Source organism: Rhodnius prolixus, unplaced genomic scaffold (genome assembly GCF_049639745.1).
Source record: "Rhodnius prolixus isolate KJV_2025 unplaced genomic scaffold, Rpr scaffold_9, whole genome shotgun sequence".
Classification (NCBI taxonomy): Eukaryota; Metazoa; Arthropoda; class Insecta; order Hemiptera; family Reduviidae; genus Rhodnius; species Rhodnius prolixus.
The window spans coordinates 3,938,139-3,957,084 of record NW_027411604.1 but is presented as its reverse complement, the minus strand read 5'-3'; the positions used below and the strand labels follow the sequence as shown (position 1 = coordinate 3,957,084).

The 18,946-nt window shown below is 37.3% G+C and overlaps 1 protein-coding gene across 4 annotated transcripts in view; it reads left to right on the top strand.

The window, feature by feature from the left end:
• The window catches only part of Picot (putative inorganic phosphate cotransporter protein picot), a 99,674-nt gene that overhangs the window by 57,502 nt on the left and 23,226 nt on the right, over positions 1 to 18,946 (top strand). Inside the window, exon 1 of one of the 4 annotated variants that reach the window (XM_074128887.1) lies at positions 13,102 to 13,432. The exons of the other annotated variants lie outside the window; for them this stretch is intronic. Within the exon in view, the coding sequence (XP_073984988.1) occupies positions 13,117 to 13,432 (316 nt within the window). The 5' untranslated portion in view covers positions 13,102 to 13,116. Of the gene's footprint in view, positions 1 to 13,101; positions 13,433 to 18,946 lie in introns of those variants that run through there. 4 annotated transcript variants of the gene reach the window in all.

Sequence of the window (18,946 nt, the reverse complement as noted above, 5' to 3'; positions counted from 1 at the left end):
TCTCTTAATGAGAGCTTCAAGAAGATTATAGTAGAGATGGAGGAGTCAACACTAAAGGGGAGCGGCTGGTGCCTAAAAGAGTTCGATGGAGTCCTCTTAAAAGTAAATAAATTTACCCCTCTCGGCGGCTCCAGCTTCATTCCCCTTCCTTCTCACATTGCCAATAAAAAAGCCGTCATCAATGTCCAAAATATGGATGACCGGTGTTTTCAGTACGCGATTCTCGCTCGCTTCATCGCAAAGGATCCACAACGCGTTAGTAAATATGCTAATCTTGAACACAGGTACAATTTTGACTGCATTTCCTTCCCCACTCCTCTCCATGAGGTGAAAAAATTTGAAAAGTACAACAACATCACGATAAATGTTTTCACCCTTGGAGAGAAAGGAAACGTGTACCCTTTAAAGGTGGTAAAGCAGGAGAAGGAAGACCATCGTGATCTCCTTCTTCTGACTTTAGAGAATGGACGGAGCCACTACACTTACATTAAAGATTTTAATAGATTAGTGGCCCGACAAATTACTGCTCATGAACAAAGGGTACACGTTTGCAAGCGGTGCTTTACCCATTTCAACTTGGATGGTGAAAGCATCGCCGAGCGGGTGAGGGAACATATGGAGTATTGTGGAGTAAATAGACCGACCCGGATTGTATTGCCAGAATGTAACGACGATGGGACCCCTCCAAAAATATCTTTTACAAAAATACAAAACCAAATGAGGGTTCCCTTCGTCGTTTATGCTGATTTTGAGGCAATTTTAAAAAAAATGGATACAAACGGAAACAATGTGGGCCGGTCGTACACAACTCCCTACCAGAGCCATCTTCCTATGAGTTTCTGCACTTATGTGAAAGTGGCAGAAGACATATGCCACTGCCTTCCTGCCGATTTTCCTGCGGAACCTTACATCTATACGGGTGAAGATTCCGCAGAGAAATTTATGGCTTACGTAAAGGCGGTGGCCGAGAAGGTGGCTCTGGTATACTCCATTAAGCGGCCAATGCTACCCCTGACACCATCTCAGCTGGAAGACTTTAAACGGTCCCCAAAATGTCACCTCTGTAATCTTCCCTTCAATAGATCCGATCCTAAAGTGGCGGATCACGATCACATCACTGGTGTGTATCGTGGTCCTGCTCACAATTCCTGTAATATCCTCTACCGCACTCCTCGTTTCCTTCCCGTCTTCCTCCACAATCTGAGCGGCTATGACGCCCACTTTATTGTTCGCCAGTTGGGGTATGACTCAAGTCGCATTGACGTCATCCCCAACAGCGAAGAGAAATACATTTCATTTAGCAAGCAAGTGGGCGCTCTAACCGTCAGATTTGTGGACACCTTCCGTTTCATGTCTTCTAGCTTAGATAGGTTGTCCAAGAATTTGCCCAACAATAAATTTATAGACACGGGCAAATTCTTCCCCGCCGACAAGATGGATCTGGTCGTAAGAAAAGGAGTGTACCCCTATGACTACACAGATTCGTTCGAGAAACTTAGGGAGACGGTTCTACCCCCTAAGGAGGCATTCTATAGCACCCTTAATGAATGCCACATCTCGGACGAAGACTATCAGCATGCCCAGTCAGTTTGGGAGGCCTTTGAAATTAGAACCCTAGGGGGGTACAGCGAACTCTACCTTAAGGTAGACGTAATGCTCTTATGTGACATCTTTGAAAATTTCAGAGATGTTTGCATAAGAGCATATTCGCTGGACCCTGCCTGGTATTTCACGGCCCCAGGACTGGCTTGGGATGCCATGCTGAAGTGTACAGGGGTACAGTTAGATCTACTCACTGATTATGACCAGCTCCTGATGGTTGAGCGGGGTATTAGGGGTGGCATTTGCCAATGCAGTCTTCGCTATGGTAAAGCTGACAATGCTTATCTGTACCCAGATCGAGATCCCCATAAGGAATCTAGCTACATTGCCTACCTAGATGCAAATAATTTGTACGGGTGGGCAATGTCAAATCCGCTTCCTTACGGGGATTTCGAATGGGTATCAGATCCGGATACTCTAGACTGGGGCAATATGCAGGAAGATGGTCCCTTCGGGTATATTGTCGAAGCCGATGTTGAGTATCCGGCCGAGTTGCACGAACTGCACAACGATTTCCCCCTTCTCCCGGAGAATAGGGTGCCTCCGGGACAGGTTAATAAGAAATTGTTGGCTCCATTGACCAACAGGGAGAAATACGTTGTTCACTTCGTCAACTTGAGGCAGGCTATGGGTTTAGGTCTGCGGTTGGTACGCGTACATAGAGCGCTGCGATTCAGGCAGTCCCGTTGGCTTCGTCCCTACATCGACCTCAACACCCAAATGAGACAACAGGCGACCAACGACTTTGACAAAGACTTCTACAAACTAATGAACAACGCAGTATTTGGCAAATTCATGGAGGACGTACGAAAACGAACAAAAATAGAACTGGTAACTGACGAACGTAGAATACGGAAACTGATAGCGAAACCTACTTTTAAAGACAGGACGATCTACTCAGAGACGCTGACTGCTGTACATCTGGACTTTGAACAGATCACGATGAACAAACCAATCTATGTTGGGATGGCCATTCTTGATCTGTCCAAAGTCCGGATGTATGACTTTCACTACAGTACAATGCTAACCAAATACGGACCTGACAAACTAAAACTTTTATACACAGACACTGACAGCCTCATGTACTTAGTAAAGACGAGAGACTTTTACAAGGACATAACTACAATGATGGACGAATTTGTCACCAGCGACTACCCAGACGGACATCCATGTAAGAGCGACAGAAATAAGAAGGTGTTGGGGAAGTTCAAGGATGAAGCCAGTGGAGAGCCTGTCTCTGAATTCGTGGGCCTCCGCGCAAAGATGTACGCAGTACGCATCCGCGGCCTAGAGAAGAAGCGGGCGAAAGGGATAAAGAAGGCAGCCGTAGATAAAAAAATCACCTTTGATGATTATATGGCTGCCCTGTTCGAGGGAAAAGAGTTTACAACCACGTTTAGAACAATAATTTCTAAAGAACATAAACTCTTTTCCGTCGAACAGAGAAAAGTATCCCTTTCGCCCCACGACGACAAACGCCATCTAGTCGATCGCATTCACACTCTCGCCCATGGCCACTTTACCATAGCGGACTAACCTGTGTAACGTTGTGGATTTTTTGTAAATATATATATTTCATATACTATGTACATGGTTACCTTGTTTAGAGTAGGTCTTTTTTTTTTTTTAAATTGTTCTAATCAATATTTATTTATTAATTTTTTTAAACGTAATTTTGTAAATATTTTTTTCATATATTATTATTTTTGTAAATATTTTTTCCATATATTGTTAGTATTTAGTATTAAGTTTTTTTCTAATTAATAGTTTATTAAAATAAAAAAAATAAAAAAAATTAATAAATAAAAAAAAAAAAAGGTGGTGGGTATTAGTTTAAGTTATTTTATGTAAATAGGATGTGTGAATGATGGTGGCGGGTGTGTGAATGCAATGTAGATAGATTTCCTGTGCCATGTACATAGCTTAGTAATATATATAAACAGAAGCGAGAGAGCGTTCCTTATTAGTTCCCATCATGCGCTTGATAAAGCAACATCACACCCTCTCCGTGCAAAACCTTGACGACAGGGCCTCTTCCAAGAAATGTTCCAAACACGGTCCGCTTTTCCCACATTCCATTAGATGTTTAATATGTGGGCCGTCCAATTGTGGGAAAACTAACCTGATGTTGAGCTTAATATACGATCCAAAGGGGTTGAGATATGAAAATATATATTTGTTTGCAAAGTCATTACAACAGCCCAAGTACCGGAAGCTAGCTCAAATTTTAGAACCTTTAAAAGATATTGGGTACTTTGAATTTGGCAGGGCCTCTTTAGGTGGGGGAACTTGAGAATTGTCTTCAAATTCAAAGTACCCAATATCTTTTAAAGGTTCTAAAATTTGAGCTAGCTTCCGGTACTTGGGCTGTTGTAATGACTTTGCAAACAAATATATATTTTCATATCTCAACCCCTTTGGATCGTATATTAAGCTCAACATCAGGTTAGTTTTCCCACAATTGGACGGCCCACATATTAAACATCTAATGGAATGTGGGAAAAGCGGACCGTGTTTGGAACATTTCTTGGAAGAGGCCCTGTCGTCAAGGTTTTGCACGGAGAGGGTGTGATGTTGCTTTATCAAGCGCATGATGGGAACTAATAAGGAACGCTCTCTCGCTTCTGTTTATATATATTACTAAGCTATGTACATGGCACAGGAAATCTATCTACATTGCATTCACACACCCGCCACCATCATTCACACATCCTATTTACATAAAATAACTTAAACTAATACCCACCACCTTTTTTTTTTTTATTTATTAATTTTTTTTATTTTTTTTATTTTAATAAACTATTAATTAGAAAAAAACTTAATACTAAATACTAACAATATATGGAAAAAATATTTACAAAAATAATAATATATGAAAAAAATATTTACAAAATTACGTTTAAAAAAATTAATAAATAAATATTGATTAGAACAATTTAAAAAAAAAAAAAGACCTACTCTAAACAAGGTAACCATGTACATAGTATATGAAATATATATATTTACAAAAAATCCACAACGTTACACAGGTTAGTCCGCTATGGTAAAGTGGCCATGGGCGAGAGTGTGAATGCGATCGACTAGATGGCGTTTGTCGTCGTGGGGCGAAAGGGATACTTTTCTCTGTTCGACGGAAAAGAGTTTATGTTCTTTAGAAATTATTGTTCTAAACGTGGTTGTAAACTCTTTTCCCTCGAACAGGGCAGCCATATAATCATCAAAGGTGATTTTTTTATCTACGGCTGCCTTCTTTATCCCTTTCGCCCGCTTCTTCTCTAGGCCGCGGATGCGTACTGCGTACATCTTTGCGCGGAGGCCCACGAATTCAGAGACAGGCTCTCCACTGGCTTCATCCTTGAACTTCCCCAACACCTTCTTATTTCTGTCGCTCTTACATGGATGTCCGTCTGGGTAGTCGCTGGTGACAAATTCGTCCATCATTGTAGTTATGTCCTTGTAAAAGTCTCTCGTCTTTACTAAGTACATGAGGCTGTCAGTGTCTGTGTATAAAAGTTTTAGTTTGTCAGGTCCGTATTTGGTTAGCATTGTACTGTAGTGAAAGTCATACATCCGGACTTTGGACAGATCAAGAATGGCCATCCCAACATAGATTGGTTTGTTCATCGTGATCTGTTCAAAGTCCAGATGTACAGCAGTCAGCGTCTCTGAGTAGATCGTCCTGTCTTTAAAAGTAGGTTTCGCTATCAGTTTCCGTATTCTACGTTCGTCAGTTACCAGTTCTATTTTTGTTCGTTTTCGTACGTCCTCCATGAATTTGCCAAATACTGCGTTGTTCATTAGTTTGTAGAAGTCTTTGTCAAAGTCGTTGGTCGCCTGTTGTCTCATTTGGGTGTTGAGGTCGATGTAGGGACGAAGCCAACGGGACTGCCTGAATCGCAGCGCTCTATGTACGCGTACCAACCGCAGACCTAAACCCATAGCCTGCCTCAAGTTGACGAAGTGAACAACGTATTTCTCCCTGTTGGTCAATGGAGCCAACAATTTCTTATTAACCTGTCCCGGAGGCACCCTATTCTCCGGGAGAAGGGGGAAATCGTTGTGCAGTTCGTGCAACTCGGCCGGATACTCAACATCGGCTTCGACAATATACCCGAAGGGACCATCTTCCTGCATATTGCCCCAGTCTAGAGTATCCGGATCTGATACCCATTCGAAATCCCCGTAAGGAAGCGGATTTGACATTGCCCACCCGTACAAATTATTTGCATCTAGGTAGGCAATGTAGCTAGATTCCTTATGGGGATCTCGATCTGGGTACAGATAAGCATTGTCAGCTTTACCATAGCGAAGACTGCATTGGCAAATGCCACCCCTAATACCCCGCTCAACCATCAGGAGCTGGTCATAATCAGTGAGTAGATCTAACTGTACCCCTGTACACTTCAGCATGGCATCCCAAGCCAGTCCTGGGGCCGTGAAATACCAGGCAGGGTCCAGCGAATATGCTCTTATGCAAACATCTCTGAAATTTTCAAAGATGTCACATAAGAGCATTACGTCTACCTTAAGGTAGAGTTCGCTGTACCCCCCTAGGGTTCTAATTTCAAAGGCCTCCCAAACTGACTGGGCATGCTGATAGTCTTCGTCCGAGATGTGGCATTCATTAAGGGTGCTATAGAATGCCTCCTTAGGGGGTAGAACCGTCTCCCTAAGTTTCTCGAACGAATCTGTGTAGTCATAGGGGTACACTCCTTTTCTTACGACCAGATCCATCTTGTCGGCGGGGAAGAATTTGCCCGTGTCTATAAATTTATTGTTGGGCAAATTCTTGGACAACCTATCTAAGCTAGAAGACATGAAACGGAAGGTGTCCACAAATCTGACGGTTAGAGCGCCCACTTGCTTGCTAAATGAAATGTATTTCTCTTCGCTGTTGGGGATGACGTCAATGCGACTTGAGTCATACCCCAACTGGCGAACAATAAAGTGGGCGTCATAGCCGCTCAGATTGTGGAGGAAGACGGGAAGGAAACGAGGAGTGCGGTAGAGGATATTACAGGAATTGTGAGCAGGACCACGATACACACCAGTGATGTGATCGTGATCCGCCACTTTAGGATCGGATCTATTGAAGGGAAGATTACAGAGGTGACATTTTGGGGACCGTTTAAAGTCTTCCAGCTGAGATGGTGTCAGGGGTAGCATTGGCCGCTTAATGGAGTATACCAGAGCCACCTTCTCGGCCACCGCCTTTACGTAAGCCATAAATTTCTCTGCGGAATCTTCACCCGTATAGATGTAAGGTTCCGCAGGAAAATCGGCAGGAAGGCAGTGGCATATGTCTTCTGCCACTTTCACATAAGTGCAGAAACTCATAGGAAGATGGCTCTGGTAGGGAGTTGTGTACGACCGGCCCACATTGTTTCCGTTTGTATCCATTTTTTTTAAAATTGCCTCAAAATCAGCATAAACGACGAAGGGAACCCTCATTTGGTTTTGTATTTTTGTAAAAGATATTTTTGGAGGGGTCCCATCGTCGTTACATTCTGGCAATACAATCCGGGTCGGTCTATTTACTCCACAATACTCCATATGTTCCCTCACCCGCTCGGCGATGCTTTCACCATCCAAGTTGAAATGGGTAAAGCACCGCTTGCAAACGTGTACCCTTTGTTCATGAGCAGTAATTTGTCGGGCCACTAATCTATTAAAATCTTTAATGTAAGTGTAGTGGCTCCGTCCATTCTCTAAAGTCAGAAGAAGGAGATCACGATGGTCTTCCTTCTCCTGCTTTACCACCTTTAAAGGGTACACGTTTCCTTTCTCTCCAAGGGTGAAAACATTTATCGTGATGTTGTTGTACTTTTCAAATTTTTTCACCTCATGGAGAGGAGTGGGGAAGGAAATGCAGTCAAAATTGTACCTGTGTTCAAGATTAGCATATTTACTAACGCGTTGTGGATCCTTTGCGATGAAGCGAGCGAGAATCGCGTACTGAAAACACCGGTCATCCATATTTTGGACATTGATGACGGCTTTTTTATTGGCAATGTGAGAAGGAAGGGGAATGAAGCTGGAGCCGCCGAGAGGGGTAAATTTATTTACTTTTAAGAGGACTCCATCGAACTCTTTTAGGCACCAGCCGCTCCCCTTTAGTGTTGACTCCTCCATCTCTACTATAATCTTCTTGAAGCTCTCATTAAGAGAGTCGTCGATGGAGGAGTCTTCATAAATTACTTTATTCTTAGTCTTGAAGGCGCGATCACAAGTTTCACCTTTGATGTTTTCAAAGGTCGCCTCCAAGACCAAGTTATATTTCAGGGGAGAATCGCTGTCTGCCATTACTTCCTGAAGCAGACGACGCAATGTTTCTATCTGACCTGTTAGAAATTCCATTGCGTCGACTGCCCCGGAACTTGGAAGGAAAAAAGTTCGAAGAGTCCTCCCAAAGGCTGACTCCACTTCATACAAATGGCCTTGAGCTGCCTCAATACGGGCTCGTTTTGCCATGACTGGTGTTTCAGTACCGCAGCGACGCAAATGAGCAAGCATCGTTTTTCGAGAAGAATACCTTTCTCTACAATTTGGACATTGGCGAGATTGCTCATTTGCGGCGCAAGCACGTTCATGACGTTCCTTATAGTCCCCCCGTAAAAATATTTTTGCACAATACTGACACTCCATTATTATTATTAAATTGTTAAAACACAAAATAAATACAAATATATATATATATATTTATAAAACGCGAATGTAAAAATTAAGAATAAAAATGAATAAAGAATATAAACTAGACTAAGATTAAATTACTAAAGAAATATACACAAGAAGTAAAATTAACTATATAAAATGAAATTAAAAATTGAAAACTTAGAAAAAATGAAATACTAAAAAAAGTGAAATAATACGAATATATATTTATATATTTGTAAAAAATTAATAAAAATAAGTACTTACAGTTTAAAGAAGGCAGGATGCTGGAAAAACTGTTGACACTAAGAACACTAAACACTTTATGACCGCAGCAGAATTCGGAGCGACTTTTATAGCATCAGAAGAATCGATTATGATAATCGATTATTAGTGAAAACATGAAATGCTATTGGCTAACTATAAATGACGTCATACCCAAGGGTGGGAGATATCAGTTAGTTACTGACCAATACAAACAAGGCATGCTCAGACAAGCAAGTTGAGCAATATTAAGCCATATACAAATAATGAGATAAATAAAGAAAAGTTAATTAAAACTTATTTATATTTTATTAATAAGTTCAAAGTTCAACTTACTTTTAACTTCATAATAACAAAAAAAATGATTAAAGCGAAAGAGGCAGCTGGCTACATGTCCAGACTTGTTGGAGCATGTTCAGGTAATCATACGTGTCATCCTATTGAGACCATAACGATATGTTCATACAGGTTTGTATAGTTGGTAAACGGAAATAATAAGATATATGCTAATTAGTTACGGTTGTAACAAGTTGTGTCATAATGTTTTAATTTTTTCTATATTGATTCAAAAATATAAATAAAACGGAAATAATATATGAGTCATCATATTGAGACTACAACGATATGATCATACAGGTTTGTATGTAAACGGAAGATATGGTAATTAGTTAAGGTTGCAACAAGTTGCGTCATAATAAGTTCAAATTTTATTTAATTTTTCAAAAAAAAAAAATTAATAAATGCAGCGCATATGTATTTGGGTGCAATTGCCTTCTGTATTAAGATCTCACACAATTTACTGGAGTTTGCGCATGCGCAGATGATTAAGTTAGCAGTGTAAAACATATTCTTATTTAAATAGCAGTGGTTATATATATTACTTGAATTAAGAAATAAATCGATATTAATCAATACATATAGTCAATGTGATAATCGATAGGAATAATCGATATTGCAACTGCCTGCTGTATTAAGGTATCACACAATTGACTGTAGTTTACGCATGCGCAGTTGATTAAGTTAGCAGTGTCAATTATTTTCTTATTTAAAACAGCTGGTACAATTGACTGTAGTTTACGCATGCGCAGTTGATTAAGTTAGCAGTGTAAATTATTTTCTTATTTAAAACAGCTGGTACAATTGACCAAGGTTTACGCATGCGCAGTTGATTAGGTTAGCAGTGTAAAACATATTGCTATTTAAACAGCAGTGGTTATATGCATGCGCAGATGATTATGTTAGCAGTGTAAATTATTTTTCTTAGTTAAAAAACAGCTGTTGGCATATATATATAAACTAACAGGTACGATAAAAGCTGTGGAAGGGAAAGGGGGGCTTGCTACAGAGACCTGTCCAGTGAGGTAATCATTTGGAAAAAAAGATGCAATTCTATTGGCTAGTTAGAGTGTGACGTAATTGTGGTGGGGGGTTAATGCTAGTAATAGCTAGTATCGCAGTCCAAATGTCAGTTCGGGTTTAGTTTTCAGTGAGTGTAGGTCGCGTCATCAGCAGCAGAAGCAGTCCAGGTGGAGGGGGGTAAGTAAATAATTTTTCTATTACCTAATGTGAGGTTATCCATTTTTATTTAAGTTCAATATTTTTGTGATAGTGGGGGTAATTTAAATTTAAAAAAAAATTCTTGGTGAGGGGGGTTAGATTTTTTAAAAAAATAATTCCAAGTTAAAACATAAGAGAACATTCAAAACTAGAGTAAGCGAGACTACCACTGTGGCCGACTGGTGCAGATGACGTGTCTACCAGCACGAAGGTTGTAGGATCGAATCCCAGGTAAGTAAAAATAATTAAAATAAAAAAATTCACCCTCCTGTCTATCAATGGGCGAGGGGGGGGTGGAGGTATGTTTCATCGGCTGGTACGAGGTCCGCCATCTTGTGGTCTACAGCTGGGACGAGGTCCGCCATCTTGTGTACTACAGCTGTTAGAAGAGACGCCATCTTGTAGGAGGAGCTTAGGAGGCCAACGAATACGACGACCTAGAGGTGGTGGGAGTGGAGGGGGTAAAGGTAGGTGTCATGTGATAGGAGTAGGGCTTGGGTGGGGGTAAAGGGATGTCGTCGAATACGCTGATTGGTCTATTAAGAAGGGTGGGGGTAGCAGTGGGGGTAAAAGAGGTGTCATCGAATTCGCTGATTGGTCGATTAAGAAGGGTAAGGTGGGGGAAGGGGCGTGGCCTAAAGCCCTCGTCGAGTTCGATGATTGGTCAATAAGGTGGGGTGGGGGTAGGGGGCGTGGCTTAAACCCTCGTCGAAATCGATGATTGGTCAATAAGGAGGGGTGGGGGTTGGGTTAGGGGAGGGGGTTGGGAGGGGAGGGGATGGCCGCCATTTTGTATTTTAGGTGCGCCAGAACCGCCAAATCCTCTCTACTTAGGGTGTTTTTCGAAATAGATTATTTCATAGGAAACACCTATTTTTTTAAAAAAAAAGGAATTGGGTTGGGATTTGGATGCACTGATTTAAAGAACAATGGACTTATAAGTTAGGAGATCTCCAGTTCATACTGCGTTTTATTCGAACGGTTTACCGGCAACACCAAATCTTTAAGTTCTCTCTTACTCCAAATCAAGAATATATGTTTGACAAAACTGGACCCAAAATTTTAGTAAAAAATTTAATCAGACTTATATTTCCTCCTCCGGGCTCCCACCTAATTCTGTTTTAAGGAAGAAAGTGAACCCTTTTTTGCTTAAAAGTTTTGTGGTTTAACATGATTAAATATTATGCTTAAGATAAGTTATTAGTCATAAGTAAGAAATAAAATTTAAATTGCCGAATTCATGACTCGAACAGTTTTATTTACTTTATAGCATTTCTTTCACAATTCATTCATTCACATTATATGAATGAATATACTAGGGATTAGTTGCTATTAAACGAGTACATTTACAACTTAACCATTTCAACTTGTCCAAAGAGATAGCTTCAATTAGAAAATTGGCTTAAATTACACTATAAATGAAGATTTGCTTTATTTAAATCAAATAATTGAGGGTCGCCCTGCCATCTGTGGGCAAATCTTATAACTGCTTATCTAGTTCGTCTTTTTAAATATTTTCTGAACAACTTTATTATTTAGGAAATAAAGTTAATAGTAACTGACTTCATCAGTTAATTATACTTTTTGTGGAGATTTGAATGTTATTTATTTATTTATTTTTAATCCTAAATTTTACAATTTAAGTAAAATTGTTAAAAATGTTAGTTTTAGGATTATCTCTTAGTTGAATTTTCATGGTGACTTGTAATGAACCTTTTTCAAACTTTAAATCGGTTTAAATCATGATATCATCACATTAAAGTTTTTATGGACACTAAAATAAGTAAAAGCGATAGATTTTTTTTTTTTTTTAAAGGGAAGTGTTTCAAGAAGTTGGAGCTGTTTTTGAGAAGAATCATAAACAAAAAATATATATAATTCTTGAAATATTTTGGAATTAAAATTTAAGAGTAATGCGTGCCTAAAGAGGAGGACTACCTTCAGGAAGTACATATTCTGGTTTTCATCACTAACTTCCACTTTCCAATTAGAAAAGAGTTTCGAAACTGCTACTTCACGATATATGGCCAAAATACACTCAGTGACAAAAAAAACCGGACACCTGTAGTTATTTGTTTATCTTCTTTAATAATTAGGTACAAATGTTAGCAATGATCTTTGAGCTCAAACTAATCATTGCAGACTAGTTGTTTACCATTTATCAGTGATACTTATTCTTTTAAAGTGTTTAAAACGGATTAACAGATTTTTTATTTTTTTTCTTGAGTCAGCTTATCAAGTGAGTTTTTTAATTTTTTTCAAATTATATTCTTTGATTAAACATAAATTTTTGCAAAAATTTAATTAAATTGACTTTTTCCCCTAAAAGGATGGTTTTAATGTCGTGAAGACCTTGCCCGGGCAGATGCTTTGGCCAACGAAGGGCGTAGCGTACGGTACAACGCTCAAGTCATAGGTGAGCCGCGCTCTACCATCCACGATGGCCTTCAACGACTTAGGACCACCGGAAGTCTCGATCGAAGAGAAGGTAGCGGTCGACAGCGATGTACGTCGCCTAGAGACGATCGTTTTATTACTCTTACAGTCTGCGAAATCGTCATGTGACCGCTCCCGAGATACGTAGCAAACTACAAACGGTCCGTAATGTCAGGGTGAGCTCTCGGACAGTCATTAGAAGGCTTCAAAAGAATAACAGTCTCTAGACGTCTCGCATCAGGTCCTCTTCTACTGGAGAGGCATCGAGTAGAAAGGAGACTTTTTGTAAATCAGTATCTCCATTGGACACTTGAGCAATGGGGGGCTGTTCTCTTCACAGATGAGTGCCGGTTTGCTTTGTGGCAATCAGATGACAGGGACCGTGTATGGAGAAGACCTGGTGAGCGCTATGCTTCATGTACCATGCGAGAATCCCAACCTTTTCAAAGGCAGCCAATTATGGTATGAGGTGGAATCAACACCCAAGCCCGTACCGAACTAATTACTGTACAGAATGGATCTTTGACTGCTCGAAGGTACATTGAAGAGATTCTTCAGGAAGCTGTGGTCCCATTTGCTCCATTTATTGGGGATAACTTCGTGTTAATGCAGGATAATGCTCGACCGCATGTTGCTCGAATTGTTACCCATTACTTGGAGGATGTTTCAATTACTGCAATGAATTGGTCAGCACGTTCTCCAGACATGAATCCCATTGAAAACTTATGGGACATGTTAAAGAGACACCTCAGGCAACTTCCGTCACCCCCAACAAATGTTATCAGCTACAAACTGCTGTTGGTGAGTTATGGGATGCTGTTTCACAAGATGAAATTCAGGCGCTTATTTACTCGATGCCTAGGAGACTGGAAGCCATCCGAAGGGCCAGAGGAGGTAATACGCAGTATTAGAAATCAACAAGGTAATAATTGTTACTTAAATTTCAATTTATTAAAACTGTCCGGTAGGACAGTTGTATAAGGGTTGACCATCAAAAACTGCACGAAAAAGTGTAACGTTGAAAAACACCCAACTTTGACAATTTTTTTCTCTTTTTCTATAAAAAAAAAAATTCCCAAATTTTCTTTAAATTATAGGGCAAATCCTCCTTAATGACTGTATTTTTTTTGCAACAACCTAGATCTAATAGGTTTCGAGAAAAAAGTTGCCAAAAATGAGCAAAAACCGCTTTTTCAAAAAATGTTCTTGTTCTTGTTCTTCTTCTTCTTGTTGTTCTTGTTGTTCTTGTTGTTCTTGTTGTTACCTTTTTTGTAAACAACGTAGCGCCTAAACGCGCAAACCGATTTTCATGAATGAGGTGTCATTCGATTCAGTATTTTATGTAGATGTGCCTTTTGGGGGTCCCGACGCTGTACATCGAATGGGAGAGGAGTTAGCCCCCTTTATGTAAGGCCCCCTCCAAAATTATTATTACTAATAACTCTGTAAATCTTGGCCCGATTTTGATAGAATTTGGTAGGATGATAGGGTTAGGGCTCCCCTACGTAGTAACAATAAAGCGACGATCTGCTCTTACACTTGTTAAGGGGAAGTATAGCAATCGTTTCAAATTATCGACACGTGAACCGATTTGCATGAATGAAGGGTCATTCGAATCGAAATTTTGTACAGATTTGCACTTTAAAAGTCTCGACGCCGTGCCTCATAAGGAGGGGAGTTTGCCCCACCCAAATTTTAAACTTTCTAAAACTATTATTACCAATATTTCTATAACGCTTAGTCCGATTGTGATAAAATTCAGCTCGAATAAGTGGTTAAAGCTCCTCTACGTTGCTGATGCTCTTGCACCTACTAAGAGGAAGTACTGCAATCATTTAAATTATCAATGAGTGAACCGATTTAAATCAATGAATTGTCGTTCGATTAAAAGATCTTTGCCTCTTTGCCTTTTAGGAAGAAGTACTGCAATCGTAGTTTATTTTTCTTACTCCTCTTAAAAGGAAGTACTGAAATCGCAGTTTAATTTTGCTATTTACGTACAAATACCTTCCTATGTTATTCAAAACGCTTTTTCAAAAAAATTGTTATTGAGGATGGTTTGGGGGAACGCAACTATAATCATTCTTTAAAAAGATCTCTCCATTGGTAGTTACGGTTCCGACTTAACACCTTATCAGATTATAATGATAGAATTGTTTATTCCAAATTTTAAAAAAATCTGTAAAGAACATATGTAACTTTGTAAAATAAACAAAAAGGAAAATCTACCCAAAAGGTACAAAAATCTCCTTAACAAAAACTTACAGTTTAAAATGTTAAGTATAAGGGTTGATTAAACGCCAAAAGGTACACAAATCAGCGAGTACCCAACATTTCATTAATACTTCATTAATAGTTAAGGAATTCTACTGCATTAATTTTCATTAATAAGTTATTTTTTAGAATTTATTAGATGTCACAGACCCTTATGCTGGCCACTTCATTTATAATATTTTTTTGTTATAATTATGATAAATCACATAAATATGTACATGCATGTTAAAGTAGAAAAAGACAAAGAGTAGGCTACTGTCTTGAATTCGTCTTACCGAAATATTCGTGAGCACAAATAACACAGTTAATAACAAGTAGATTATTCAACAACAATTATTCATTTCTCAATTGTAATTTAATTTAGTCCCCCTAATTTTACTTATAGTAAAATACTGGAATAATTAGCTGCCCTAAAAATATGCATATCTTATTTAGATACTTTATATTACATATATACAACATTGTGGGATGAATACCTAGATTGAGAATGTAATTGAAGAAAACTATATTATTTGCGATAAAGCCAGATAATTATTACCTATTTTTATAAACGTTTGACTACTTCATACAATAACAATTACTTTAATCGAAGAATGAACTTAAACCGACGATTTTTATTTAAAAATAAAAATAAATAAATAAAATAAACAAAATCATTGGTGTAAGTTTTTTATAAAAAAAAGGTTTTGAAATTTTTAGCCTCATAATTTTTTTATATTTTTTATAACGTTTTTCTTTTTAACCTGTAATTAATAGTTTCATTATTATAGATAACTAGATATTACAGTCAATCTACAGTGCTACTTGAACATATATTTTGTAGACGAAAATGGCCAGCATAAGGGTCTGTGACATCTAATAAATTCTAAAAAATAACTTATTAATGAAAATTAATGCAGTAGAATTCCTTAACTATTAATGAAGAATTAATGAAATGTTGAGTACTCGCTGATTTGTGTACCTTTTGGCGTTTAATCAACCCTTATACTTAACATTTTAAACTGTAAGTTTTTGTTAAGTCACTATAAAGATTTTCCGGTGTTTACATAATTTTTCTGTAACTTATTGAATTTCTGATCTGATTGCATTAAAATTAACTTATTCAGTAAATTATTACATGCGTTATAATTAATACATAGATAAAAAATTGGAATTAAACGAATATATACAAATGTGCGGCTTTTTTAATTATAAATATAAGTGTCCGGTTTTTTTTGTCACTGAGTGTATATTAACTTTCAATAAAACGAATATTTAAAGCTCAACGTTATCTCTTTCGTTTGATTCCAAGCTTTTACTATACAATAATGCACCGAAAGAATATTTGAACAAAATTTTTAAGAGAAATCATAAAATAAATTAAATTAACTCAAAGATCAGAATGCAGCAAAGTAGCACATCAATTGAATCCCTTGCATTGAATCTATCAACATATTTAGAAGTCCTAAAAATTTATTATTAAAATTATTGAATACTCAATTTTATAATTGTAGAAATTTAATGGCGTTTTAATGTAAAAAAAAACAAACTATTAAAACCCATATTTTCCTACAAGTAGCATTAATAACTTGTTTTGAAACAATAGCTGTTACAAATTTGTCGTATTTTTACATTAAATTAGGTGTGTATTCAAGAAAACATGAAAATGTAATTTTCTTTTTAAAATTTAGCTGGCTTAAACAAACAAGTTTTTTTTAATATTTAGTTTGAGGTCAGTACTTACTAGATAACATATTTTTAAATTACAAAACAAAAAAAGTGTTCAACACACTAATTACCTTTGTTAAAAATTAAATTAAATGAAAACTGTTTGCGACAAGTGTCTTGCGTTAAAAGAAAAAACAATAAAAAAAACTTTAATTTTACCTTGATAATTTCCTTGAAAGAATTTTTTGAATATTTGCTATTTTTTATTTTAGTTATTGCTCATATTTTAAAATATCTCCATTTTCCTTTTAATGCAAATTTGGTTTCATTTTTAATGTAAATGTTTATTACTTAAAGGAATAGCAATTGTCTTATTAGAAATCCATTCAGATTGAATGTTTGAGGTGTCTTGAATTTCTGCCGCGAGAGTGTAGCACTTGTCGTTGTCATAAATAAGACTGGAATCTGATGTGATTAATCCACAATCAAATTCTTATATTAAATTATTTACTTTATTTCTTGAATTAAGGTTAAAGAATTGTTTTTTTACTCATTTCTGTGAAAGGTTATGTTCTGTTTCAACGTAGGTAGCTGTAAGAGATTCGGTGCTATTAGCATTATATTGACTGATCCATAGTTTCAATAGCATGATAAAATAACTGCCAGGTTTAGTCATGATTAAGGAACGGATTTTTATGTATTTAAAAATGCCAAATATTTAATTAAAATATGCATTTATTTTCGTCAATTATGTGGAAAATATGTGATTTTCTTAAAATATTTTCTGGAATATTTAAGTAAAATGGACATTTTCTTTTATGAAAATGGAATTTTTTTTGGGGGGGGGCAAGTTATAATTATTTATACAAGAAAAGAACATTTTTACAATTTATAAAAAGATGTGTTAAATTTTCAATTTTGAAAACTTCATTCTTCGAAATTGTTTGCAACCACATGAAATTTCAAATGTTGGAACGTAAAGTGACGACGTTCTGGGCGTAAGATGGACTTGTAACGACTAAAAGATCGTTCAACATCTACAGATGTTATAGGTGCCTTGCTGAAAGAAGTTATCTCGTTGGTTGTAAAGGGTACACGATGTTCTGAGGTGACTTCTGTTCCACTGATATCAGAAATCTGGCAGATGGTCTCCCACCGTTTGTTCTTGCTCAGTACTTCTACCAGTTTTGATCTGATCAGATCTCCCTTACTCCCAGGTATTCCTTCCACCTTTTCGATGACTTTTTTAACGTTGGACACGTTTTCTGTCAGTCGAACAATTTGGGATTCAAGTTGGGTAATGGCTTGTGCAAGAAATACGCAATTGTCAGAAATGAATGCAAGGTCGTTCCTTAAATTAACTTTCTCGAATAAAGACTTGGCTGTATTTATCGCTACTGCTTCGTCTTCGAGATGTGAAAGGACATTCTTGATTTTATTGTAGTTTTCATAGTAATACTGAGCTGTTTACTGTTAATACTGTACCAGTTGTTTGTTTGAGGCCGATGTTCGTGGCATTTCACCCAAAAAAAGAATACACTAAGTGACCGAACGAAATGAATTGAACACTTCAACGAACGAGCTGAAAGAACAGACAACGTCAGACAACTTCAAAGAACTAGCAAGTGCCCTTCACTGTTTAGCAGCATTCTGTATAAATTACAATAACCATTGTACCCACTGTGATTCACATCCCTACAGTCTGTGGTTCACAGTTCCTGTCAACCACCTCCCAATTATGAAAATATGCCCAAAATGAAAAATATGAAAAAATATGTACATATTTTGATTAAATATGTAGAAATATTTATTTATTTTAATCAAATATGTATAAATATGCGATAACATCCAAATATGTGGAAATATGTGAAATAAAAGTAGACTCAAACGGCTTAAAAAGTGTCAGTATGAATACTTCTAGTTGAAAAACGTCTGTAAATTGCCTAGAAAAAAATATGTAAATACATACGAATCCGTTCCCTAGTCATGATACATTTTTTATTATGCCGAGCTTTCGACCTAAGGACTAGATCATCTTCAGGGCTAATTTACAAAATACTATTTTACATCATTAAAAGGTTGTTGATGTGTCTTCAGTCTAGTCTGCTCTTGAACTGTTTTAGAAAGTAATTCAATGAGTTGGTGAATGTCACTGTGTTTGATTTTAATGTGTACATTCAGTATCTATTTACATGTTTTTTGATAGAGTGTATGTAAATAATTTATTGAATTATTGGTTCTTGTTATAGTTAGTGATGTTCTTACATTTGTTACTAACAAAATTTAGGTCAAATATTATTGTTTTTACATTTAGTAAGGAATGTGAGGTCTTCTTTTTCAGTGATGAGCTTCTGGTGTGATTCTACGAGTACCTTTCTGTTGTTTTCTTCGTGGTGTAGTATCCAAAGAAGGTGTGCTCCACTTCAGTGAAAATATTGATTCGATTGGCTTTCGACTTGTAATTATTATTGTTCATTATTTTTGGAGAATGATTCATTGTTTCAATAGGATACTC